Source organism: Gadus morhua, chromosome 12, assembly GCF_902167405.1.
Source record: "Gadus morhua chromosome 12, gadMor3.0, whole genome shotgun sequence".
Lineage (NCBI taxonomy): Eukaryota > Metazoa > Chordata > Actinopteri > Gadiformes > Gadidae > Gadus > Gadus morhua.
The window spans coordinates 28,684,583-28,709,976 of NC_044059.1; the positions used below are offsets into that span (position 1 = coordinate 28,684,583).

The 25,394-nt window shown below is 48.8% G+C and overlaps 3 protein-coding genes across 7 annotated transcripts in view; all 3 read left to right on the forward strand.

Moving 5' to 3' along the window:
• ddr2a (discoidin domain receptor tyrosine kinase 2a) overlaps positions 1-13,819 on the forward strand; it is a 29,149-nt gene extending 15,330 nt beyond the window's left edge. For 2 of the 3 annotated variants that reach the window (XM_030373274.1, XM_030373276.1), the window contains 14 exons: positions 1,242-1,473; positions 2,582-2,729; positions 3,409-3,511; positions 4,351-4,534; positions 5,602-5,842; positions 6,182-6,247; positions 6,614-6,750; positions 7,512-7,719; positions 8,179-8,414; positions 8,889-9,016; positions 9,619-9,816; positions 10,182-10,416; positions 11,147-11,296; positions 11,543-13,819. In XM_030373274.1, coding sequence (XP_030229134.1) covers positions 1,242-1,473; positions 2,582-2,729; positions 3,409-3,511; positions 4,351-4,534; positions 5,602-5,842; positions 6,182-6,247; positions 6,614-6,750; positions 7,512-7,719; positions 8,179-8,414; positions 8,889-9,016; positions 9,619-9,816; positions 10,182-10,416; positions 11,147-11,296; positions 11,543-11,674 — 2,398 coding nt within the window. In that variant the 3' untranslated portion in view covers positions 11,675-13,819. The remainder of the gene's footprint in view (positions 1-1,241; positions 1,474-2,581; positions 2,730-3,408; positions 3,512-4,350; positions 4,535-5,601; positions 5,843-6,181; positions 6,248-6,613; positions 6,751-7,511; positions 7,720-8,178; positions 8,415-8,888; positions 9,017-9,618; positions 9,817-10,181; positions 10,417-11,146; positions 11,297-11,542) is intronic. The other variant, XM_030373275.1, reaches the window with a different exon arrangement.
• A 255-nt stretch (positions 13,820-14,074) lies between these two features.
• Positions 14,075-18,483, forward strand: hsd17b7 (hydroxysteroid (17-beta) dehydrogenase 7). Of its 2 annotated transcripts, none has more exons than XM_030372642.1 (9): positions 14,075-14,210; positions 14,617-14,820; positions 15,001-15,093; positions 15,211-15,325; positions 16,098-16,292; positions 17,113-17,226; positions 17,535-17,591; positions 17,698-17,796; positions 18,009-18,483. In XM_030372642.1, the coding sequence occupies exons 1-9, from the start codon at positions 14,176-14,178 to the stop codon at positions 18,096-18,098; spliced, it is 1,002 nt and encodes a 333-aa protein (XP_030228502.1). In that variant the 5' UTR covers positions 14,075-14,175; the 3' UTR covers positions 18,099-18,483. The 2 variants fall into 2 exon arrangements, with proteins under 2 accessions (XP_030228502.1, XP_030228503.1); XM_030372643.1 differs by having other exon boundaries at positions 15,007-15,093.
• Positions 18,484-20,365: 1,882 nt separating this feature from the next.
• serbp1a (SERPINE1 mRNA binding protein 1a) lies at positions 20,366-25,116 on the forward strand. Of its 2 annotated transcripts, none has more exons than XM_030372640.1 (9): positions 20,366-20,737; positions 21,979-22,174; positions 22,280-22,432; positions 22,563-22,649; positions 22,765-22,842; positions 22,960-23,131; positions 23,419-23,463; positions 23,591-23,797; positions 23,930-25,116. In XM_030372640.1, exons 1-9 carry the CDS (start codon positions 20,482-20,484, stop codon positions 23,987-23,989), a joined length of 1,254 nt encoding a protein of 417 aa, XP_030228500.1. In that variant the 5' UTR covers positions 20,366-20,481; the 3' UTR covers positions 23,990-25,116. The 2 variants fall into 2 exon arrangements, with proteins under 2 accessions (XP_030228500.1, XP_030228501.1); XM_030372641.1 differs by having other exon boundaries at positions 20,367-20,737; positions 22,578-22,649.
• The last annotated feature ends 278 nt before the right edge of the window (positions 25,117-25,394 follow it).

The following is a 25,394-nucleotide window of genomic DNA, read 5'->3' on the forward strand; positions in this document are numbered from 1 at the left end:
GCTGTCAGCTCCTCTCTCTCTCTCTCTGTGTGTGTCTCTCTCTCGCCGCTGTCAGCTCCTCTCTCTCTCTTTGTGTGTGTCTCTCTGTCAGCTCCTCTCTCTCTCTTTGTGTGTGTCTCTCTGTCAGCTCCTCTCTCTCTCTTTGTGTGTGTCTCTCTCTCACCGCTGTCAGCTCCTCTCTCTCTCTTTGTGTGTGTCTCTCTCACCGCTGTCAGCTCCTCTCTCTCTCTTTGTGTGGGTCTCTCTCTCACCGCTGTCAGCTCCTCTCTCTCTCTCTTTGTGTGTGTCTCTCTCTCCTCCTAACCCAGAATTAACCGTGTCAAAGGAATTTACGACTCCGGTGCAGAGCGAGGTGTTTTTATAGGAGCCCGCTTTACTTTCCTCTCAGCTTACCTTCTCCATCCTGTTCTAATTTCTCCTCTACCACACTTACGTGTGTGTGGGTGTGTGTCCACACACCAACGATCCCACTCTGACATACACACTCACATGCAAACACATACCGTCTGTCTTCCCTTCTGTCTGCCTGTCTGTCTGCCTGTCTGCTGGTCTGCCTTCCTCTTTGTCTGTCCCCGTCACTGTGTGTCAGTCTCCCTCTTTCTCTCTTTCTCTCTCGCTCCTTCTCTCTCTATCAATTCACCTTCATTCAACCGTTCAGTTCAGTTCAGTTCAGAACTGAACTGAACTGAACTGAACGGTTGAATGAAGGTGAGAACTGAACAGTTCAGAACTGAACTGAACTGAACTGAACGGTTGAATGAAGGTGAATTCAGTTCAGAACTGAAATGAACTGAACGGTTGAATGAAGGTGATTTGATAGAGAGAGAAGGAATAAAGCTTTGTGTTGTGTTTCCAAAGCCAGGAAATAAACAAAATTAATTATGTAAATACATTTTAGAGAATCAGAATCAGAATCAGAATTATTTGATTATTATTGTACAAGAACATAGGAGTACAATGCGTATGCTTGGTTCCTCAACAGCCACATAGCAGCAACAATACAAGATAAAGTTAATAAGATAGTAAAAATTAAAAAGTATAAAAGTAAGTAGCAGAAGTGGTCCTGGTACCGGCCACGGTTGATTCTAGTGCAAAATGCTGTGCAAACTACAGAAATATGTATTTATAGTCTATAGTCTGTTGTTGTAGTGTGCGTGGGGCTGGTTTTGGGGGTCGTGGATTCCCCCAGGAGCCGGACTGCTTGTCTAACCCCCCCCCCCCACCCCCACCCCCACCCCCAGGCTGGAGCAGGAGGAGGCGGACGGGGCCTGGTGCCCCGAGGGCACGCTGGAGCCCGACACGCTGAAGGAGTTCCTGCAGGTGGACCTGCGCTCGCTCACCTTCATCACGCTGGTGGGCACACAGGGCCGCCACGCCGGGGGCATCGGCAACGAGTTCGCCCACCGCTACCAGCTGCAGTACAGCCGCGACGGCAGCCGCTGGGCCGTCTGGAGGGACCGCACCGGGCAGCAGGCGAGTGGGGGGGGGGGGGGGGGGGGGGGGAGGGGGATGGACCGCACCGGGCAGCAGGCGAGTGGGGCGGTGGGGGGGGGGGAAATATGCGCACCCACAAAGTCACAGGCAGAGAGATAGACAGGCAAGCAAGCAGAGAGACAGGCAAGCAGAGAGACAAACAGAGAGGCGAGCAGAGAGACAGACAGGCGAGCAGAGAGACAGGCGAGCAGAGAGACAGACAGACATGCGGGCAGAGAGACAGGCAGACATGCGAATGGAGGGACAGACAGACAGGCGAGTAGAGAGACAGATAGGGACTTTATTGTCGTTGCACATGTCACAGGTACAGAGCAACGAAGTAACCAGTTACATCCCGTCCAAGAAACATAAAACGACATTGTGGGGAGACAGGAGGACAGAGAGACGGTCGGGACGCATGCGCCCTCTAATCATTAGATAAGAAAAGGAAGACGAGAGGGAAAACTAGGGAAAGGGACAGACAGACAGGCGAGTAGAGAAACAGACACGCAGAAACTGGTTCATCTTGTCTTTGTCCTTTGGGGTGCTTTGAGATTTTTGCTGTGATGAAGTTAAACTGAGAGATTAGATCAGTGAATGAATAGAGAACTACCATTGGCCAGGAAATCACCTCCATGAACACACATATCCATATTGAAATCCATACACTATAGATCCATTCACATCCAGGACTGGAGTCGAAATCCTTTCTGCATCCAAAAGCCGAACCCGGGACCTCGATAACGTCATCCTGATCTTTGGGCGGTCATTCATAAACACAGTGGTTTTATGGCTCTAATTTAGCCTTTAATTGATTCTAGATGCTGGCCTGCAGCAGACTGCGGGTAAAGGGGCACGTAGCCTCCTCTTATTGCTTGGCACCTGGGCCCCTTATCTCTGCTGATATACCGGCAGGCGGAGAGGAATGTCGACCGCGTACATTGACCAAAACACATGATGATGATGATGATGATGATGATGATGATGATGATGATGATGATGATGTTGATTCAAATGAAGACCGTGCCAATGATGTGGGTGTCGACGAGGAGGCCGATGGCAGAGAGCCCGGCTCAAAGGTCTGTTGTGTTGACGTTTGATAAAGCAGGTCATAGCAGGAAACCGCAACGCCTACGACATCGTGCTGAAGGACCTGGAGCCGCCCGTCATCGCTCGCTCCGTGCGCTTCATACCCGTCACCGACCACTCCATGAACGTCTGCATGAGGGTGGAGCTCTACGGCTGCGAGTGGCTGGGTGAGGCGCGCGCACGCACGCACGCACGCACGCACACACGTACACGTGCACGCAACCGGTGTGAGATAAAGGCGGTATCATTATTATTGGCATATGTTTTATGAGACATATGCTATGCAGATCAATGTTTATGTGTGGAAGTCACCATAGTCATATGATGATGTGGTTTTATAGAAGGAGGACTCTAGTCTTACTATCTGGGATTATCATAAAATAATTTATTGGCTCATAAAGACTTGAGCTGGGTTTATCTTTTGACGGTAAACGTCAATAAATGTGTTAATAATAAAAGTATTGTCATCGTTGCACACTTGCTGACTGCTGACCAATATTGGCATCAGTAACAGTTTTGGTTTAAACACGTTCAGCAAAAAGTTTTGTCTATTTTGTACTCGTATGAACATCTGCTTCTCTCTCTCTCTCTCCCCCCCCCCCCTCTCTCTCTCTCTCTCTCTCTCTCTCTCTCTCTCTCTCTCTCTCTCTCTCTCTCTCTCTCTCTCTCTCTCTCTCTCTCTCTCTCTCTCTCTCTCTCTCTCTCTCTCTCTCTCTCTCTCTCTCTCTCTCTCTCTCTCTCTCTCTCTCTCTCTCTCTCTCTCTCTCTCTCTCTCTCTCTCTCTCTCTCTCTCTCTCTCTCTCTCTCTCTCTCTCTCTCTCTCTCTCTCTTCTCCCTCTCTCTCAGACGGCCTTGTATCTTACAACGCTCCCGTTGGTGAACAGATGAACTTGCCCAGTTTCCCCGTGTACCTCAACGACTCGGTCTACGACGGAGCCGTGATCCACAGGTGTGTGTGCGTGTGTGTGTGTGTGTGTGTGTGCGTGCGTGCGTGCGTGTGTGTGCCTGCGAGAGCACTTGACCGTGAGGATTTCCTTGCAATCCCTCCAACGATCCTATTTCTCCTGAGCGTTTGGCTCCCCTCTGTCCCCTTTACGGCTCTTTTCCTGTCTGCTTCCATCAGTGTCCTCATGAAAACCGTCATGAAAGCCACGGTCACGAAATTGCAGCCTGTTGACATGAGGTTACCATGGCTACAGCGTGACAAACGGGCCGAGCCTCGGTCATGTGGTTTCAACATCTGTAGTAACGTGTGCGAGTCCTTGAGTCAACCGGAATAAAATGACCCTGGAAACAAACGATGGAAAGAGGAAGAGCCAATCGGCGATCTGAGTTGTGTTGCCTTGGTTGTTTTACGGCTCTGTGAATGACGTCCGGCGTGACACAAAACTCGGCCACGTCCTAATATGACGAGCAATACATTATGACTCAATGCTGCCATCTAGTGGTGTTGGGGGGGACTTCAGAAGATATCGACAGGGTGATTAGTTCCTCTGCATAACCAACCCGTCCCTCCCCTCCTTCTTATTGTATGTTGTGCGTCCTGGCACTTAATGAACGCACTTATTGTATGTCATACTTACCTTTTTTGTTGCATACGGGGAATAAATTAACCTAGTGATATTTGGTGCCGTGCTTTGCAATTGGTTCTATGAACAGCCTCACTGTACCGACAGCGATATATTGTGGTTGACAAATGTACTTATTGTAAGGCGCCTTGGACAAAAGCGTCTGCTAAATGCCCTCAATGTTAATGTAGAGACGATGCTACTGGTCTGTTTCTCCCAGTATGACCGAGGGGCTGGGCCAGCTGACGGACGGCGTGTGCGGTCTGGACGACTTCACGCAGAGCCAGGTGTATAACGCCTGGCCGGGCTACGACTACGTGGCCTGGACCAATGAGAGCTTCCCCAGCGGCTACGTGGAGATCATGTTCGAGTTCGACCGCGTACGCAACTTCACCACCATGAAGGTGAGGATTCACCGTTAACTCGTTAACAACATGTTAACGAGTCTCTTCCGCCAGGTCCACTGCAACAACATGTTAACGAGTCTCCCTACAACATGTTAACGAGTCTCCCTACAACATGTTAACGAGTCTCCCTACAACATGTTAACAAGTCTCCCTACAACATGTTAACGAGTCTCTCTATGTTAACGAGTGTCTTCCTACGACCTGTTAACATGTTAACGAGAGTCTTCCTGTAACATGTTAACAAGTCTCCCCTTTCCCAGGTTCATTGGAACAACATGTTAACGAGAGTCTTCCTGCAACATGTTAACAAGTCTCCCTCAAACATGTTAACCAGCGTCTCCCAACAAAATGTTAACAAGCGTCTCCCTCCAACATGTTAACGAGTGTCTCCCTCCAACATATTAACGAGTCTCCCTCCAACATATTAACGAGCCTCTCCCAAAAACATGTTAACGAGTGTCTCGCTCAACATGTTAACGAGCCTCTCCCAACAACATGTTAACGAGCCTCTCCCAAAAACATGTTAACGAGTGTCTCGCTCAACATGTTAACAAGCCTCTCCCTCCAACATGTTAACGAGCGTCTACCTACAAAATGTTAACGAGCCTCTCCTCCAACATGTTAACGAGCGTCTCCCTCAACATGTTAACACGCCTCTCCCAAAAACATGTAAACGAGTGTCTCTCTCCAACATGTTAACGATCCTCTCCCAACAACATGTTAACGAGCCTCTCCCAACAACATGTTAACGAGCCTCTCCCTACAACATGTTAACAAACCTCTCCTACAACATGTTAACGAGCCTCTCCCAACAACATGTTAACGAGCCTCTCCTACAACATGTTAACAAGCCTCTCCCAACAACATGTTAACGAGCCTTTACCAACAACATGTTAACGAGCCTCTCCTACAATATGTTAACGAGCCTCTCCTACAACATGTTAACGAGCCTCTCCTACAACATGTTAACAAGCCTCTCCCAACAACATGTTAACGAGCCTCTCCCTAAAACATGTTAACGAGCCTCTCCTCCAACATGTTAACACCTCCCTCCCTCCCCCCAGGTGCACTGCAACAACATGTTCTGGCGGGGCGTGAAGGCCTTCCGCCGGGCCTCCTGCTACTTCCGCAGCGAGGCCGACTGGGAGGCGGCGCCGCTGGTGTTCCGGGCGGCGGTGGACGGGGTGGACCCCAGCGCCCGCTTCCTCACCGTGGACCTGGCCAACCACATGGCCAGCGCCATCAGGTGCCAGTTCTACTTCGCCGACACCTGGATGATGTTCAGCGAGATCACCTTCCAGTCAGGTACCCTAGGGGGCTAGGGGGTTCCTCAAAATATGCTTATTACATCATATTAGTGTTTATAATAATGGTAATAATAACAACAACCAAATGTGTGTTAGATCAACATAGGACAATAAGAGAACATAGCGATTTTATTGATTCTAATCTAGATTATCCGACTCTGTCGTTTATCCCAAACGACCGTTTGATGGTTTCACACAAAACTTCCACCTCACCTCAGAACTGGTTCGGTCTGGTTTGACGAATGTATTTATGTTTAATTATGAACTATGTAAAGCTTGTATCAGAGTATCGTGATAATGATCACTGTATACAATAACATTATGATCTGTTCTTCAGATACAGCCATGTATAACACAACCCTGGCCCCGCCCAATCCAGGACCTCCCACGAGCACACAACCTGGTCAGTGACACACACACACACGCACACACACAAACACATGCACAAAACCGGGACAGTAACACACACACACACACAATCTTGTCAGGGGACAAACACCATTTAATTCCCAAATATAAATTGTCGTGCCAATATGGATCATGTACACAGCTGGGAGCAAAGAAACTCATAGGTGCAAAGTAATGAGATTTTTTACTGACTCACACGCACACACCCACACACACACACACACACACACACACACACACACACACACACACACACACACACACACACACACACACACACACACACACACACACACACACACACACACACACACTAATGTCCATCCAATCAAAATGTGTCTCCCTCTACCCCCTTTCCCAGGGGGTCACCCCACACACAAAGTAGACGACAGCAACACAACAATTCTGATCGGTTGTCTAGTGGCCATCATCTTCATCCTCGTCGCCATCATCGTCATTATCTTGTGGCGGCAGGTGTGGCAGAAGATGATCGAGAAGGTGAGCTTTGTCAAGAGGACGTGGCCAGAAGCCCGGGCTGTGGTCACTTCGTCCAGCAAAATATTATTTGCTGTAAAATGCAATTAATATTAGGGCCTGATCATGGAGTTCAGGCAGCAAAGTTACCAAGGATACATTTAGTGAGACAATGGGTGAACAAGACTCTTATAGGGAAACGTTCGCATGGTGGGTAGTTTATACAAAGGTAACAAAGGTGAGAGGGAGTGACCATTTTAGGATTGGCAGGAGAGGCCAAGATAAACTGCAATACACTATGGGTGAAGTGGATATGTCTGCACGTCTGCAAGCAAGGATGCAACAGTTAAAAGATTCTACACACCAAAGAAGTCAGTCTGTTTGTCTAAGTCTCAGACTCGGTGCCTACAAATGCCAACTGTCTTAACATCTCTGTTAGAGAAAGGGAGGGAGGTATTTTAGGTACAGGGAGAATGCATACAATTCATTTTAAATTGACCAGTAATTTCAGAAACAAGGTTAAAGGTGACCTATTATGTCCAGACTAGCGAGTGCACTGTAGCAAACGTCGCCCATCTATCCATCATAGATCTAGGTGGACGCGCCCACTTGTGATGTCAGAAGAGGCAGATTTCAAAACGCCTTGTAACGGCTAATCACACTCACACCTGGTGGTATAATATGTCACCCTTTAATATAATTTGTATATTTGTATATTTGTATATGATAGTTATGATTGATATTTCCACCAGATGACCGCAGTGTCCCCCCCCCCCTCCCTCCAGGTCTCCCGCCGGATGCTAGACGACGAGCTCACGGCGAGTCTGTCCATCCAGAGCGAGACGTTCGCCTTCAGCCACACCAACGCGTCGGCCGCCGCCAGCGAGCAGGAGTCCGACGCCACGTACGAACGCATCTTCCCGCTGGGGGGCGACTACCAGGAGCCCTCCCAGCTCCTCTGCAAGATGCCCGAGTTCACGGCCGAGGAGCCTGGTGGGGACACACGCACACGCACACGCACACAGACACGCACGCACGCACACACACAAACACAGACACAGACGCACACACACAAACACAGACATAGACACACACAAACTAAACACAGACAAAGGTGAACACAGACAAACACACACGCACACAAACGCACACCCACGCAGACATAGACACACACAGACGCACACGCACTCAGACAGAGAGACAGAAAAACGCACACACAGATAAACACACACATGCAAACGCACACTCTCACGCAGACATAGTCACACGCATGCGCACACACACGCGCGCACCAACGTGCACACACAGACATAGACACACGCAGACATAGACAAACGCACGCACACACATACAGACAAACTCTCACAAACACACACAGACAAACGCACACACACACACCTTCTTACCGTTGTACCAGTGGTCTAACGTACGGCCGGTCCTGATGCTGCACAGCGGCGTCTACCAGCGCCGCCGCCTCCAAGCCCCCCGGCACGCCGGCGGCGCCGGACGGCGTCCCCCACTACGCCGAGGCCGACATCGTCCACCTGCAGGGCGTCACCGGCGGCAACACCTACGCCATCCCCGCCGTGGCCATGGACCTGCTGTCGGGGAAGGACGTGGCCGCGGAGGAGTTCCCCCGGAAGCTGCTCACCTTCAAGGAGAAGCTGGGAGAAGGACAGTTCGGAGAGGTACGGGGAGCTCGTCCTCACCGACGGGACTGTGAGGAGCGCTGGGATGGCCGATCCGCAGAGAATACATCATGCCCTCTAAGGCTCGACTTACCAAGGAAATACTTCTTTCTCATCTCCTTTCCTCTCCCCTCTACTCTCCTCTCCTCTCCTCTCATTCCCTTTCCTCTCACCTTCTCCTGTCCTCTCTCCTTCTCCTCTCCTCTTCCCTTCTCCTCCGCTTTCTCCTTCTCCTTTCCTCTCTTCCTCTCCTCTCCTCTCCTCTCTTCTTCTCCCCCTCTCCTCCCCTCCTCCCCTCCCCTCCTCTCCCCCTCTCCTCCCCTCTCCCCCCTCTCCTCCCCTCCTCCCCTCCTCCCCTCCTCTCCTCCTCCTCCTCCTCCCCCTCTCCTCCCCTCCTCTCCTCCTCTCTGCTCCTCCTCTCCCCCTCTCCTCCCCTCCTCCCCTCCTCCCCTCCTCCTCCTCCTCCTCCTCCAGGTCCACCTGTGTGAGGCGGAGGGCCTCCAGGAGTTCATGGCGGAGGAGTTCTCCTTCGACGTGGACGAGGGCCAGCCGGTCCTCGTGGCGGTCAAGATGCTCCGCGCCGACGCCAGCAAGAATGCAAGGTACTCAACGCACGCTGGTGTCTCAGGCCTCATTGGTCTCTCTCTAGTCTCTCTCCAGTCTCTCTCTCTCTAGTCTCTCTCTCTCTCTCTCTCTCTCTCTCTCTCTAGTCTCTCTCTAGTCTCTCTCTAGTCTCTCTAGTCTCTCTAGCCTCTCTCTAGTCTCTCTAGTCTCTCTCTAGTCCCTCTCTAGTCTCTCTCTAGTCTCTCTCTCTCTCTCTCTCTCTCTCTCTCTCTCTCTCTCTCTCTCTCTCTCTCTCTCTCTCTCTCTCTCTCTCTAGTCTCTCTCTCTCTCTCTCTCTCTCTCTCTCTCTCTCTCTCTCTCTCTCTCTCTCTCTCTCTCTCTCTAGTCTCTCTCTCTCTAGCCTCTCTCTAGTCTCTCTCTAGTCTCTCTCTCTCTCTCTCTCTAGTCTCTCTCTCTCTCTCTCTCTCTCTCTCTCTCTGGTCTCTCTCTCTCTCTCTCTAGTCTCTCTCTAATCTCTCTAGTCTCTCTCTCTCTCTCTCTAGTCTCTCTCTAATCTCTCTCTAGTCCCTCTCTAGTCTCTCTCTGGTCTCTGAAGCTGTGGGAAACAAATGATAAAGTAAATGGTGTTTCCGCGCACTAGGAATGACTTCCTGAAGGAGATCAAGATCATGTCGCGCCTGAAGGACCCCAACATCATCCGGCTGCTGGCCGTGTGCATCTACAGCGACCCCCTGAGCATGATCACAGAGTACATGGAGAACGGGGACCTCAACCAGTTCCTCTCCCGCCACCAGGCCCCGGGGCCACTGGCCGCACTCAGCACCGCCCCCACTGTCAGGTGAGGGGGGGGAGAGGGGGGGATAGGGGGAGAGAGGGGGGGGAGAGAGGGAGAGAGAGAGAGAGACGGAGAGAGATGGGGGGGAGAGAGAGGGAGAGGGGGAGGAGAGGGAGAGGGGGGGATAGGGGGAAAGAGGGGGGGAGAGGGAGAGAGAGAGAGAGAGGGAGAGGGGGGGAGAGAGAGAGTGAGAGAGAGAGAGAGATGGGGGGGGAGAGATGGGGGGGGGAGAGAAAGGGAGGGGGGGGAAGAGGGAGGGGTGTGGGTTGGTTACGTCGTAATAATCTTTTCACACTAAATCGTTCTCCCCCCCCCTCCCTCCCTCCCTCCCTCCCTCCCTCCCTCCCTCCCTCCCTCCCTCCCTCCAGCTTCAGCGACCTGTGTGACATGGTCACCCAGATCGCCTCGGGGATGAAGTACCTCTCGTCTCTGAACTTTGTCCACCGAGACCTGGCCACCCGGAACTGCCTGGTGGGGAAGAGCTACACCATAAAGATCGCCGACTTCGGCATGAGCAGGAACCTGTACAGCAGCGACTACTACCGCATCCAGGGGCGGGCCGTGCTGCCCATCCGCTGGATGTCCTGGGAGAGCATCCTGCTTGTGAGCACACGGACCTTCAACGCCGCGTTCACATTCACACTGCGTCCGTCCATCGACGGATCTCATTGACTTAGCATGGGGCGCTCTCGAAATGCATTGTGGGTCCGTCCGTTCTGTCGCCTCCGTTGCCTGCGTCAAAAAGTTGAGAATTATTCCAACTTTTCAGGAAGTGACGGATCCATCGGTCAATCGGATTGCGTTATGCAAATATACGCAAATACACTGTCCAATGAAACCGCCTTTGTAATACAACCCGGGAAATCACGTGGATGCGTCAAAAAGCCCCCATCCGTCGACGGACAGAGGTAGTGTGAACGCGGTGTAACCCTTTAAAGATCCCATATCATGCCCTTTTAGGGATAATAATTGCATTACATTACACTTAATATTCTCACACAGTTAATTTCTGGAAAAACAATTTCTGCTGTGATTGGTCAGTACGCACACTTTGCTGCGATTGGACGAACGCTTTGCGCGTGTGTCTACAAATTCACATCCTGGAGAAGTTGTAAACATTGCGGGAGCCAGGAGGCGGGTCTTCTGCGTTTCAGCACCGCCCAGTGCGCAGTCTGACGTCACACTGTTATGAAGTAAAGTTTGAGCGCAAACAAGTTGTTTCCCGCACCTAATGAGGGGCGTTCTCGGTGGGCTGGCTCAGACTTCTATTTATCTAGCTTAGCAGACGTAAAACATGTTTATAGACGGTAGATGATCTTTTTCCTTCCTCCAGGGTAAGTTCACCACGGCCAGCGACGTGTGGGCCTTCGGGGTGACGGTGTGGGAGATGCTGACCTTCTGCCAGGAGCAGCCGTACTCCCAGCTCAACGACGAGCAGGTCATCGAGAACACCGGCGAGTTCTTCCGGGACCAGAAGAGACAGGTACTCATTCAGCACTCAGCATCTGCAACCTTTCTACAATGTATAATTCTGTATGTTACTGATCACGTAGGTGATATAGGGTGTGTTTTGATTGAGTCTCATGGTTGTCATGTATTTGTTTGACTGCTGGCCTTTGCTAATAAGTCAACTACAAGAGAAAAAAAAACATCCATGCCTCTGGTTGGGTACCCTGGTTGAACGTATTCACACAACAAACTGCGGCTCACGTGTCTTTCCTGGCTGTAGATCTACCTGCCCCAGCCAGTGTTATGTCCAGACCCTCTCTACAAGACCATGCTGAGCTGCTGGAGGAGGAACAGCAAGGAGAGGCCCTCCTTCCAGGAGATACACCGAGCCCTGCTGGAGAGCCAGCCCTGACCCAGGAAATACACAGAGCCCCGCCAAAGGGCCAGGCCTGACCCAGGAAATACACAGAGCCCCGCTAAAGGGCCAGCCCTGACCCAGGAAATACACCGAGCCCTGCTAAAGGGCCAGCCCTGACCCAGGAAATACACCGAGCCCTGCTGTAGGGCCCGCCCTAACCCAGGATATACTATACACCGAGCACTCTTGGAAAGCCAGCCTTAACCCAGGAAATACACCGAACCCTCCTGGAGCTCTGGAAGGGCTGACCCAGGCCCAACCAAGACACTCCTCTCCTCTCCTATACAACATGCATGAAACAGATCGGGTTTAGAATAGAATCCAGCTTTAAGCTATCTTGTTTGAGCAGAAACTGGTTAGGAAGTCCCTGACCCACCTACCGGGAGTCAGCGACCACAGGGGGAAACACTGTTAGATCAACACCAACACCAACAACAACAACAACAACAACAACCTAACAAACAGCAGCAGGCAGGTGCACGGACTCAATGTGTGTCTTGATGAGATTGTCTAATGTTTAATACATTTTATTAAACATTATTTTTATTTTTATTTTATTTGACTATACTTTTATACAGAAGGGCCACATCATACCCAGACAAGCACACACAAGACCGTTCTAAACTTGCAAGTATTAAAAACAAAGTGAATTGTAGCAATTCACATTTGGCACTTTTTTAACAATGTCGTTTTTTTTTTTGTCTCTTTTTTTTAAGAGTTGTCATTTCTTATGTTCCAGGTCTGTGGGTTCAATGAGGGGCGAAGATGGAGGCTGGAAGGCTTTCTTGTGTTCTCTGTTGGAAGACTGCTTGAATGTAGAGCAAATAAGAGCAGCAAACCGTCACTGTTAATATCAAAACATGTCGTTTCAGAACAACAAGTTACTGTTTGTTTCATCTCAATAGTTTAGGTAATCTAAGCAATTTATTATACCAGCAAATTGTTATATTCATTAATTGCAGTGTTTGGCAGTGATATTGCAATGAGCAATGTATACGACAATATATTTTCAATAGATATTTCATTATGAATATTTTAATATCCATAATTGTAAAAAAGGAAAAAGGTTACATACACTCATCTGTGTACCAAGAAGCACTTCCGTTTAAAAACACATTTCAGTGAATGGCAGCAGTCAAAATATCCTCATTCTGTCCTTCTGCTTGATGTCTGATCATTTATGTAGTGTTTGAAGATGTAATCTAGTCTGAAATATCAATATCACATCAGTCATATGCTTGAGGGGGGTTGTCTTTTACTCTCTATCAGTTCCCGCTCTAGGCCAGACGTACCTGTGTGTCACAAGGGCGTGAGTGAGATGTAAGTGTTTACTCATTGGAAGGAAGATAATTGACAGGTTATGTGTTTACCAAAGAATGGTGTAGTTGAGACTTACTACGATTGTGAACTCAGACTATAGAGTGAGACTGAACTGTGTTTAAGTTGCAGTGTCAGATAATGAAATGCAGACGAAGGTATTCTGTGTGTGTACAGAAAGGGAATATTCAGTCTTATTCTTGCATTTTACAAAAAAAGAGACTATTACAGATTGCTTTGTTTGAGGAGACTGGGGTTGTGTTGTGAGAAGCTATAAGGTCAAACATCTCATGATTACTCAACTATTAAATTACTCATACATTTCAGCTATTAATTCAACTCATTGTTGTCATGTTGAGGTCATGTTCACAAAATCTGTCCTTCAGTCTGTATTCAGATTGACATGGCATGTTGTCATTACCTTTGGCCTTTCACACAAAATGGATTCACTGCCATTTCACTTTACGTGTAAAGCTTGTTCATGTTCTTCTTAGCTTCATCATTTGAATTAACATTCATGTTGAACAACCAACGTTACTGAAAACTATCAAGAGATGCATGCAAGCATTCCATTCAAAAACATATTAACCAATTATAAAAGCATTTGAGGTTGTTAAAAGTATGTGGCCCAACTGGTTGCAATTGTATAGTTGTCTGTTCACTCTGCAATTTATAATTTGTTTAGTTTTGTACGATTTTTGTGCTATTAATCCAATTTGTTTTTTATAGGAGTGTTTTATAAAATACTTGTATGCAAAGGTAATGTTCTTTGTAATTCTGCTTTGTGATAGATAAATACCAAAATAAAAGTTCTCAATGCAATTCTTTGCCCCAAAGTCATGGATGCAATCATGTCATTCAAATACATGTTTACCATTAAATCTTGGTTTTAGGGTGTCTTTTTAAGAGCTAGTATAATATGACCCATCATAAAGAAGCAACTATTTTCCTCAACTCACGACGTATGACGAGCCGACGATAGCTACGATATCATTGGCTAGGAGAAACTGTGGTATCCAATCACGACGCGCGGGTAGATTCAAGGATATGACGCAAGCTAGGATAGGTGCCCTTGGCTCAGACGTCAGACCACACGATACGTCCATGGATCGGACCATTCATTACACCTTTACTCGCTTTATACATAAAACAAGTTGTTAAAACTTCAATCGAGTAAGATGAATAAAGTGGTTTTGGTGACCGGAGCGAATAGGTAATTCAGCCTTTCACCGACTTATGTCACAGTTAATTGCAGCGAATGTTTTGCTATTTTATATCTGTTTTACTCATGAATACATAGGCTATATTGTACCGTTACATTACACATATTTATGCCAATGTGTGCAACCCTATTATTGTGTGCTCATTGCACATAGTAATATGAGTCATCGTTATTTGTCATTCCCTTCAAGTGTGTTTACAAAATCGTGTGTGTGTGTGTGTGTGTGTGTGTGTGCGTGTGCGTGTGTGCGCGTGCGTGCGTGCGTGTGTGTGTTCATGTGGTGTCTGCTAATTAGTATTATCCATTGTGAATGTAAAACAACAACAGCAGCCCTATAATTACAAACGGAAGCATAACAGAAACGCATCAGATAAATACATAACGTCTCCCCATGCAGCGGCGTCGGCCTGGCTCTCTGTGAGCGGCTCCTGGGAGAGGATCCTGGGCTGCAGCTCTGTCTGGCCTGCAGGAACATGTGCCGGGCGCAGGCTGCCCGGGCCGCGCTGCTCGCGTCCCACCCCGGGGCCCAGGTGGGACTGCTGCAGCTAGACACCAGCTCCGTCACTTCCGTTCTGAACGCAGCCAAAGAGGTGAAGCTCAGGTGGGACGGAAATAGAACGACCGAGAGATAAGTCGCTTCTTAACATAGAAGCAGAATGTAAAATTAAATTCAAGTCCTAAGGACTGATGGAAGGAAATATCATAATGAAAGTTAAAAGAAATGGCAAGTGCATTCAATTGTTGAAATGATGACTAATATTAATGCTGGTGTTTCATGTAGGTACAGCCAGATGGACTATCTCTACCTCAATGCTGGTATCATGCCAAACCCACAGTTCGATGTGAAAGCCTTTTTCAAAGGCGTCTTTTCCAGGTAAGGTAATGAATTACATGACCATAAAGGTTTTAGCCAACTCTTGCATCATCCGGCTCATACGGCTGCAAATGCATGATGGAAATTAAGTCGTGTTTTATTGTATTTCTTTGACAGAAACGTTGTAAATATGCTTGCCACTGGAGAAGGTATTCTGAAACAGAAGGACAGCATCACTGCCGACGGAATGCAGGAGGTATTCGCGACCAACCTATTTGGTCATTTCCTCCTGGTGAGTTTTCATTAGTGAGTTCCCTCTGCATGTCTCCGCCTACCAGGCTGAACAGCTGCCATGCTTACTTTCATTCTAATACATATACTGACACACGACACAAGAAGAACCAACGCAGGGCTTCTGCATTCTGGAAAAGTGAAAAGGAAAAATCATTTACATCCACTTTTCACAATTCTGTTCTCTCCAGCGTACACAGAGATCCTCCCGATGATTCACCCTCTCTGGGTTTGTTAACCACAGCCTAGCGGCTCCAGGTGATTCACCCTCTCTGGGTCTGTTAACCACAGTCCCCCAGCTCCAGGTGATTCACCCTCTCTGGGTCTGTTAACCACAGTCCACCAGCCCCAGGTGCTTCACCCTCTCTGGGTCTGCTAGCCACAGCCCAGCTGCAGCCTAGCATGGCGTCCATGCCCTTGGCGGCTCTCCTCCGGGCCGAGGGGACACCTGACCCGTGACTGTGCAGCAGCACTCATTAAAAATGTAGCGTGTTATTTCTGTGACGCCGCGTCTCCTGTCCTGTCCTCCTCTTGAGGACACTGCTGACTGCCAGCTTCGGATTCCCAGCTAACATTCTGCTTAGCAGACACGTTTGTTTGGGGTTTTGAACTCAGTGAGGACATCGGCGATGTTTCGCTGCCACGACCGGGTCTCTGATCCATCTGGATATCCTGAACGTATTCAACAATGACAAAAAAACAGCAACACTTTGAGAGCTCTGATTTTCTTATCTGTATGCATGTTGTAATCGCCCCCCCCCCCCCCCCCCCAGGTCAGAGAGCTGGAGAGCCTCCTCTGCCAGGCCGGACGGACCTCCCAGGTGATCTGGACCTCCTCCATCAACGCCCAGCAGTCAGCCTTCAGCCTGGAGGACGTCCAGCACCGGCAGGGCTCCCAGCCCTACAGCTCCTCCAAGTACGCCACGGACCTGCTCAGTGTGGCCCTCAACACGCACCTCAACTCACAGGTCTGCTCCCATTGGCCCTCAACACACACCTCAACTCACAGGTCTGCTCCCATTGGCCATCAACACACAGGTCTGCTCCCATTGGCCCTCAACTCACAGGTCTGCTCCCATTGGCCCTCAACACACACCTCAACTCACAGGTCTGCTCCCATTGGCCCTCAACACACACCTCAACTCACAGGTCCGCTCCCATTGGCCCTCAACTCACAGCCAGATCTGCTCCCATTGGCCCTCAACACACATCTCAACTCGCAGGTCTGCTCCCATTGGCCCTCAACACACAGGTCTGCTCCCATTGGCGCTCAACACACACCTCAACTCACAGGTCTGCTACCATTGGCCCTCAACACACAGGTCTGCTCCCATTGGCCCTCAACACGCACCTCCACACACAGGTCTGCTCCCATTGGCCCTCAACACACATGTCAACTCACAGGTCCGCTCCATCAGCCCTCTTCTTCAATGTCTTACTGAGTCTCATTAACCTCTCCTCAGGGGTTTAATAAGACCCAGGGCCTGAGGTCACACCTGGTTCTTGAACGACGGTACTTAGACCACTAGAGTTCTCTGCTTGTCTGGGCCCTGTTCTATTGGTTTGACCCGAGCCCAGTCTGCTCCTTTGTTCGACCGTAAAGGTGAGGTTCCAGTCACGAGTTTCCACTACATATTTGATACTGTTGTCCCTGCCGGCGCATAATAGAGAAGAGATTGCATCGAGTGGAACAAGTGACCTAGTCAACACCAATGATTCCTATTTCCAGGTGATAGCTATCGGCACGGCTGCCTTTACCTACCTCTATGTTCTGCGGTTGCTTTCTAGGGCCTGTATTCATCGGTCATCTGTCCAGGTTTTGTGATGACCAAGTTGACCTATGCCATCCTGCCCGCATTCCCGGATTTTCTGTGGTCCCTGGTTATGCCACTCTTTTGGTTTGTAAGTAGACGTGTTATGGATCTATCAACCTGAACATGTCGATTTATTTTGTTGCACGGTGAGACACGGCAGAAGATTGGGAACCTTATCAGTGAGCAGAGCTGAACAAAATGTCATCACTGGAAATGTATCAACCTTTGGAGGGAAGATATTCTTAGCAAATTAGACAGGACATTTTTGGCTGGATAGACCGATTCTTTGCCATCTTCCCTTTTTTGACATGTCAGCATCTACTAGGATTGTAGATGATGGCATAAAGATGTGGAATTTGTCATCATTTGTGTGGTTTATTGTCTGTGTTTGCACAGATCCGGATTTTTACCAACACGTTCACCCTGACGCCGTATAATGGAGCTGAAGCTCTGGTGAGTGAAACCTCCTGCGCTAATTCATATCAAGGTTTTTCTGAACATTGCTCAGTCAGTGACGTCTCCCCCCCCCCCCCCCCCCCCCCCCCCCCCCCTCCTGTAGTTGTGGCTGTTCCACCAGAAGCCTGAGTCACTGGATCCTTACTCCAAGTACCACAGTCTGACCTCAGGCCGGGGCGCCAACCACATACAGCCACGGAAGGTATGGTGGCACATTATCATCTAATTTCTTCTTTTCAATCACACCAACACTGACACTTAAACAGCCTTGTCTCCTCCTCTCCTCCTCCTCTCTCCTCCTCCTGCTCTCTCCTCTTCCTCCTCCTCTCTCCTCCTCCTCTCTCCTCCTCCTCCTGCTCTCTCCTCTTCCTCTCTCCTCTTCCTCCTCCTCACCTCTTCCTCCTCCTCTTGCAGATGGATGTGGATGAGGACCTGTCCCAGGCCCTCTATGTGAAGCTATTGGAGCTGGAGCACGGAGTGAGGAAGAGGAGAGGGACCGAATAACCCTTCATGGTCACAGTAGCCAACCAGAGCTTCAACAACAATGTGCATTGAAACCATTACTGTAATTTGGACAAATTTGAAATATATATTTTGAATGAAAATAGGATAATATTGAAAATGCTGGGATAATTAGATTGTCTATAAAAATGTGATGTTGTTTAGGCTGTTATAAATATATTGAGTTTAATTTAAATGTATAAATACCTTTTATAAATAATTATTTTAAATACAATTATATATTCCTTTATAACAATGAAAAGAGTTACCATTTTTAAAGTTCTCACGAAGAAATATGAAAAATAAATCACAAAATATAAATTATTGGGAATATAATATTTATAAATGATGGAAAATAAACCAAATGCATAGGCCTATGCAGGCTACATCACGTTGAAAGTAAATATTTGATAAAACAGTATGGTCGCTTTTTCAGGCACACTTATACATTTATAAAGAATGGAAGCGAAGGATATCTCTTCAGAAGAGCTATACTGGACTGCCCCGGGTCTTGCTCTGTCGGACATGATCAGCGAAGCCGAAGTCGTTGCGATCCAAAAGTAAACTGTCGGTGTCGCCACCGAAGTTGATGTAGGTGGACTGAGCGAGCCAGTCTTTGGTCTTCTGCTGCTGCTCCGGGTGCGCAGCTGTGCATAACATCTCCTGAGAATTTGGGGCCATTTGCCACAAATTGTTCTTCGGTGCGTCCAGCCCTATCTCATCGAAGTCCTCCTCGCCGCCGCTCAGTACTGGGTTGCAGAAAGCCCAAACCATCCCACAGAAATAGACGAAGAACCCCCCCATCACCATAATCATGAGCGCGTAGGCTTCTACCATCGCTTTAGTGACTGGCGACATCGTCATCTTGATACGAAAGTTTACCTCCCTCTTTTAAAAGTAGGCTATCGTAGATCTGTAAGACAGAAGGCAGCGGTCGGTGTCTTGTAAATAACCAAAGTATTCAATTTTCGATAAGGATCCCACCTATCCGCCGGCTTGAATGCGACGAGCGGTGAGGGGATGGCGATGCCTTACCTTTTGCGCGGTTGAATTGTTGTTTTGGATCCTTTGGCCATTTATTATTCCATCCGTCGTGATGACATCCTCTTTTGACCTGTATTTTATCATGCACACGAGTAGCCAACAAACTCTAAGACCGCTGCTGCTGCGCAGCTACTGTCTGCTGCACATCAGGGCGCGTGCGTCTCGCTGCCGTACAAATGAATTCCAGTTTGGAAACATCCCACAGAATACAGACTTAAAGTTAAACAATCTGTCTAGCACAAAAACGAAAGGCACACACACACACACACACACACACACACACACACACACACACACACACACACACACACACTCATACATACATACACAGAAAATAAATGGTCATTGTTAACAATGGCAAAATATATTTAATTGAATCTATTTTTTGTTTAATCGTTGCTTCCTTGTAACTAAATTCTCCCACCGTTAGCATTAACATGATAATATGTTGTGTTAGTATAGTAGGCCTAGGCCTATAAGTTAAATAACTAAGTTCTTTGCTTGCACAAACTACTGCAGAGCAGCCTACAAAAACATAACCCCTCGTTATCCCTCATGTCTCTGTGTACATGAGTGTGGATTAACGTGTGCTATTCCGAAGTGTATCTTTGATGATTTATTTTGTATAAGACATAGTGAGTTCCATAAAAAAAGACTGAGCTCTCTTTCAACCAATTCCCCAATTATGTTATTGAATGTGTTCAAGAAGAATAACAGATTTATTAATTGACGCATCCAAATTACCTGTACTTTTTTAGAAGTGATATGATGGGGCCTCATTGATTTAGATCATGAATTCTAAATCCTTTGACTATAAGAAGAGCTCAGCATTTCTAGTTAACCCCCTAAAGTTAACCCCTTGCTCTAGAGTCATTAGCACCTGTTGTCTTCAGCGCATTTCTAACAGCTCCATAGACAGCACCTGTCGCCCATCTATAAAATACAAAAATGCTGTTTCATTCAAATTGGTTCGTGCAAAATGTTTAAGCTTTGTAAATAATACGAACTACCGTAAGGGGATTCTAAACCTCCTCCTATTTAAAGTAAATCGACCATATGATTAAAAATTAAACGTTTTCCAGCTACAAGGTTGAAAACAAAAATTAGCCCTGGAACTCTGGGTAATGGTGTTGTTTGGATTATGCGTGCCCGGCTTTTTCAATTGGTTCAGTTTAGTCTACAAACTACAAGCCCCACCCCGCGCAGTGTCCTAGGTCCCGGATGTATATCGCGCCGGAAGAGAAGAAGGTCCTTTTCCTAGCCATCTTGTGGCTTCATCAAGCGAAGTGTTCGCACCAATCCTCGTAGAATCGGAGGAAAATCCTGCTGAAGGGGCGCCATCATGCCCGGACAAATGCAAGAAGGTTTTGGCTGTGCCATCACCAATCGGTTCGACCAATTATTTGACGATGAGTCGGATCCCTTCGAGCTGTTGAAGCAGGCGGAGATCAAGAAGAAGGAGGCTGCTGCGCTTGCCGCCCTGAAGCCTGTCGTCCCGGCCGTGAAACCACAGAAAAAGGAGTCGCAGAAAGACAGAAAGACCCCACTGGCGGACAAAAAAGAGGAGTTCCAGGCGCCCGTTCCCATCAAGAAGGATGGTAAGTGTGAAACAGTAATTATCGCATTAAACGTGCATCCAGGCTAGGGGGTTAGCTAGGCGGCTGCTGGCTAGCCCCCAGCGCCCGGACCCCCGCGACATGAGGTCCAGACGGGCCTATTGTGCGCTGGTTTGGTGCCATCAGTCGGATCTCTAGTTTATTTTAACCAGTATCTCCCTAAGCCTCGGCGTGTGGTTCAGACCGAGAATCCCCGGAGGGAAAAACGGCGTGCAGGCCAACTTGTTTTGGCCTCCCCCCTCAGGCCTTCTGTCGCTGCGACTCGTAAGCCTCGCTGCGTTTATTGCGGCATCCCAATCTGACCACCAAACCCCAGAACGCAGAAGCACTAAACGACCTCAATACCCTTGATTATTGTGTATTTTGTGTTTGTGCTGGCGGATTGGACGTCGTGAGACCACGTTTAATACACAAAGGAAATGTGCGTGGGCTGTACAGCTAAAGATACTGTTGGTGCATGCAAAACCTCGAATGTGTTGTGGATCACCGAACATTATTCTGGTGGTCTCCAGTCGGGCGCTGTATCTACGGGGTTTGATTCGCAGCGAGGTAAACCTCGTGGCTGCGGTGTGGGGCGTGCTGTACACCGAACTGCCACTTCCCAGTGGCTCACAACACACCCTCGTGGTATGATGTCATCCGCGACCTGAAAGGCTGGTTTCAACACTGGTCGACCACGTTTTGTTTGTTGCTATGAAAGGCGATTGCTGGGCCGTTCTGGACTGATCTTTGGGGGCATTATCCCCATTACAACACCCGCATACAATGAACTCTTTATGATTGAGAGAGAATTGGTGGTTTGCGGCATATTCAGTAACGTTACACACAATTACTGTTGCATTTGCACACAAGCGATGGGGTTACTTCGTATTTTTCGGATCCCTCTGAAATCGGGTGGTATCTGTTTGCTGGAGAAGTGATGGGACAGGTGCACAGCCACAAGGCCTCAGCTGCTGGAGGAGCTGGAGGAAGTCTATTTTAGTAGCATGTGAAAGCTACTGGGAGGGCCCAGTCTGACTAGGGTAGAAAATGAATAATTAGTGGTATTTATATTGTTGCCATGTGTTTATTTACTTTGTGGCCCAACTGTACAACACATTCAAGATTTGTTAGAACTGCATGTCCCCCATACTGGTTTATTACCTTCTGACTGGGGGTTTGTTGGAGCGCCATTGTCTAAGGGACGACTTTGTAATCCTAATCCTGTTTTTGTCTCCCTTTAGGTGTGAGGATGAGGGGAATGGGACGGAGGCCGGAGGGTGAGGGCCCGAGGCCCCAGGGACAGGGTGGCCCAGGAGAGGGCAGGCCCCCAGCAGACAGACGGCCGGTGGACAGGCGGCCCCCACGCCGCTTCGAGCGGCCCGCTGGCGAGGGCGGAGAGAGGCCCGGCGGCGAGGGCGGAGAGTTCTCCGTGGAGAAGTAAGTAAACCGAATCAATACCGAAGGCCCACGTCACGGTAATGCATTTAGGTGTGGAGGCGGTACGATGCGGTGAGCTCACCGTGCATCTCTTCCTCTCCTCAGGCCGATCGGCGACAGACCAATGAGGGGGCGCGGTGGCGGACCCAGAGGCGCCCGCGGAGGCGGCGTCACCAGGGGGCGGGGCATGGGCCGCACCGATGGTTTTGACTCCCGAGGAAAGCGTGAATTCGACAGACACAGCGGCAGCGATCGATCGTGAGTGCTTTTTCTTTCGGTTAGATCGCAAGCCACTATTGCTTTCTGTATGACTCAGTCATTGCTCGTTGTTGCACGGGCTGAATGTCATTTCAAAATGGAGCTCTAAATCGTAGCATCTTGGCTAAAGCGCGTCTTTCTCCAGTGGCCTGAAGGGCGAGGAGAAGCGTGGAGGCAGCGGATCCCACAACTGGGGAACCGTCAAGGATGAACTGACGTGAGCACACTTTCTTTTGGCTTCATGTTACTATGGAACGGTACCATGACCTGCTCGTTTCAATATCCATTGTATTGGTGTATATTAACACAACACTCTTGTAACATTATCTTAGCGGTGAGCTCGACCAATCAAATGTTACCGAGGAGAACCCCGAAGGAGAGGAGCACCCCGCCGCCGACTCTGAGAACAAGTAGGTCGTGTGACATGGGACTGCATTCACCACCTTGGGGTGAAGGCTGGGCTGAAAGGCCCAGATCCACCAGAGAGCTTCTTGGAGCCAGACTGTGACGGGTGGTTTGTTTTCCAGGGAGAACGAGGCAGAGGAGCCCAAGGACGAGAGCCCCAAGGAGATGACGCTGGACGAGTGGAAGGCAGTGCAGGACAAGGAGCGAGCCAAGGTGGAGTTCAACATCCGCAAGGCCAACGAAGGCGCCGACTGGAAGAAGGGCTACGTGCTGCACAAGTCCAAGAAGGATGAGGTGAGCTGAACCATTATCCTTCATAGTATTCTACTTTAATGAAGATGCAAATCCTACTACTACCAATTTTTGGAATAGGATGGAAAGAAGAGCATTCATTAAAAATATTTTTGGGACCAATATTAGTTTGATATCGCTTGACTTGTTCTTTTGCAATAGAATCTGATGTCTGAAGTGCTTAGAAATGAAGGAGCTTGTATTCTTTTCACCACTGGCTAAATCCCCCCTGAAGGCCGTGCAGATATGTTCCTGTTTGTAATCTCTACCCGTTCTTTACCCTTTAACAGGAGAAAGGTACTCTGATTGAGGCTGAAGCTGATGAAGTCCCCAAGGTTGGTAGCCTTCCTGCTAATAGATCATCTAATTGTGCCGTTTCTTGTTTAATCTCGCGGTCCAGTAAACGCCCCCCGGTGTACGCCCGGAAAACAGATGGTCTAACCTTACCTCTATCTGCCTCAGGCTGAGGATGAACACCGCAAGCCCGCCAACGACATCACCGCCCAGTTGGAGATCAACTTCGGCGACCTGGGCCGCCCAGGGCGGGGCCGCGGAGGTCGGGGTCGCGGCGAGGGCCGCGGAGGTCGGGGTCGCGGCGAGGGCCGCGGCGAAGCTCGTGGTGGCGAAGGGCCCGCTGCCAGGCCGGCCCGCGGTGGGCGGGGCGACAAGGTAAGGGTCCACCTGGTCACACGTCATCACATCCCCCACCCGGGGGCAGGCTCTTGTTTAGCTCCGCCTTCGTCAGCAGCAGTTTCTCATTCTGCGTTTGTTTTTTCTTCCCCCCCCCCCCCCCCCCCCCAGGCCAGCGGTGTGTCAGTGCCCAACGTGGATGACCCTGAGGCCTTCCCGGCACTGGCCTAAGCCCGGGCACTCCGGAGCCCCCAGGCACCTCCACTATGAGGCTAGCATGTCCCTGGATCCTTCAGCAAAACGTATTGATGGAGAAGACTGTCATCCTCGATGGCACTCGACTTTGAGGACTGAATTTTACCAATTACAAAAAACGAAAAAACAGAAATGAACACAAAAAAACAAAGAAAAAAGAAAAGGACTTCTTGCTACTCTGGAGCAGATTACTGGTAGAGGTTTTGTACTTATAAACAAAGTAGCAGGGGTGTTTTTCATACAGTATTTTTTTCAGAGGTTATGCATTGTTCATTGATACTTTGTAATTGCTGCTTAAAATATTTCCAAATATAAGAAGCGCATCCTTTTGGCTTGGCTGTTGGTCAAGCTTGCTTGCTTGCTCCCAAACATGCCTGGCAGCAGGTCAAACCATGCTCATAAACTGTACCACAATGGGTATTTCATAAAGTTACTGCCTCACTTCACTTGCTGAGATTTCAAGGACTTTTATTTTACAACATGGGCGGCGGTTTTCGATTTGTCAAAGACGGGTCTATTCTATGATGCTCTCATTGGGAGAGACTCTTTCAGAAGGCGCTGGTGAGGCAAACCTTCCTCTTTGATCTAGAAATCAAAAGTATACTTGGTCAAAACGGCTGTGTATTTTCCTCTGACCCTACGGGACTTAGTCACTTCGACAGGTCAACGGAATTGACGCCGACGCTTTTGACCTCCACTCGACTACAAGTGGAGCGCGTCTCATTGTGGAGAAACTTCTACCCTTGTCCTTTTTTTCGTCTGCACTGATCATAAGCTTAGAAATCTGAACGCCTTGGTGTTTACACTTTAATCAAAAGGCAAGGCGAGAAGTGTTAACACATTTGAGACACAGGCGTAATTCCAAACCTTAAAACTACAGTTTCAGCACTCCAGTGACATCGGCCCTGGTCCATCTGTGTTCTCCGTTCTTGCGCATCGTTTTTCTTGACTCCTTCGCCTCAACAGTGACGCCACTGCATAATTGCTCTGAAAGAAATAGCTGTCCATCCTGAACAGCCAAGTGGTGAAAGCTACGGGCTGTGTGAACGCTAGCCCTGCTATTTAGACCTCTGTTGGTAAATAAAGATGGTCGATTCATTTTTCTTGCATTGTCGTTTGTGCCAAATCAATTTTCATTTTTGGTCGAGGCTTAAAAAGTCCCGGGTAGTAGTTACTAAACTGAAGTAACTAAGCAGTTTAAAGAATCACTAACTGCTAGGCCACACAGCCTGAGGTGTCCACACCCCAGTCTACACCTCAATAGGTCCATGGTCCTCACCTAGTCAAACCAAGATGGGCCACCAAGATGGGCCACCAAGGGTCATCTCAAAGAAATGATAACAATGTTATGAGTTTATGAGAAATAAACATTTCAACCTGC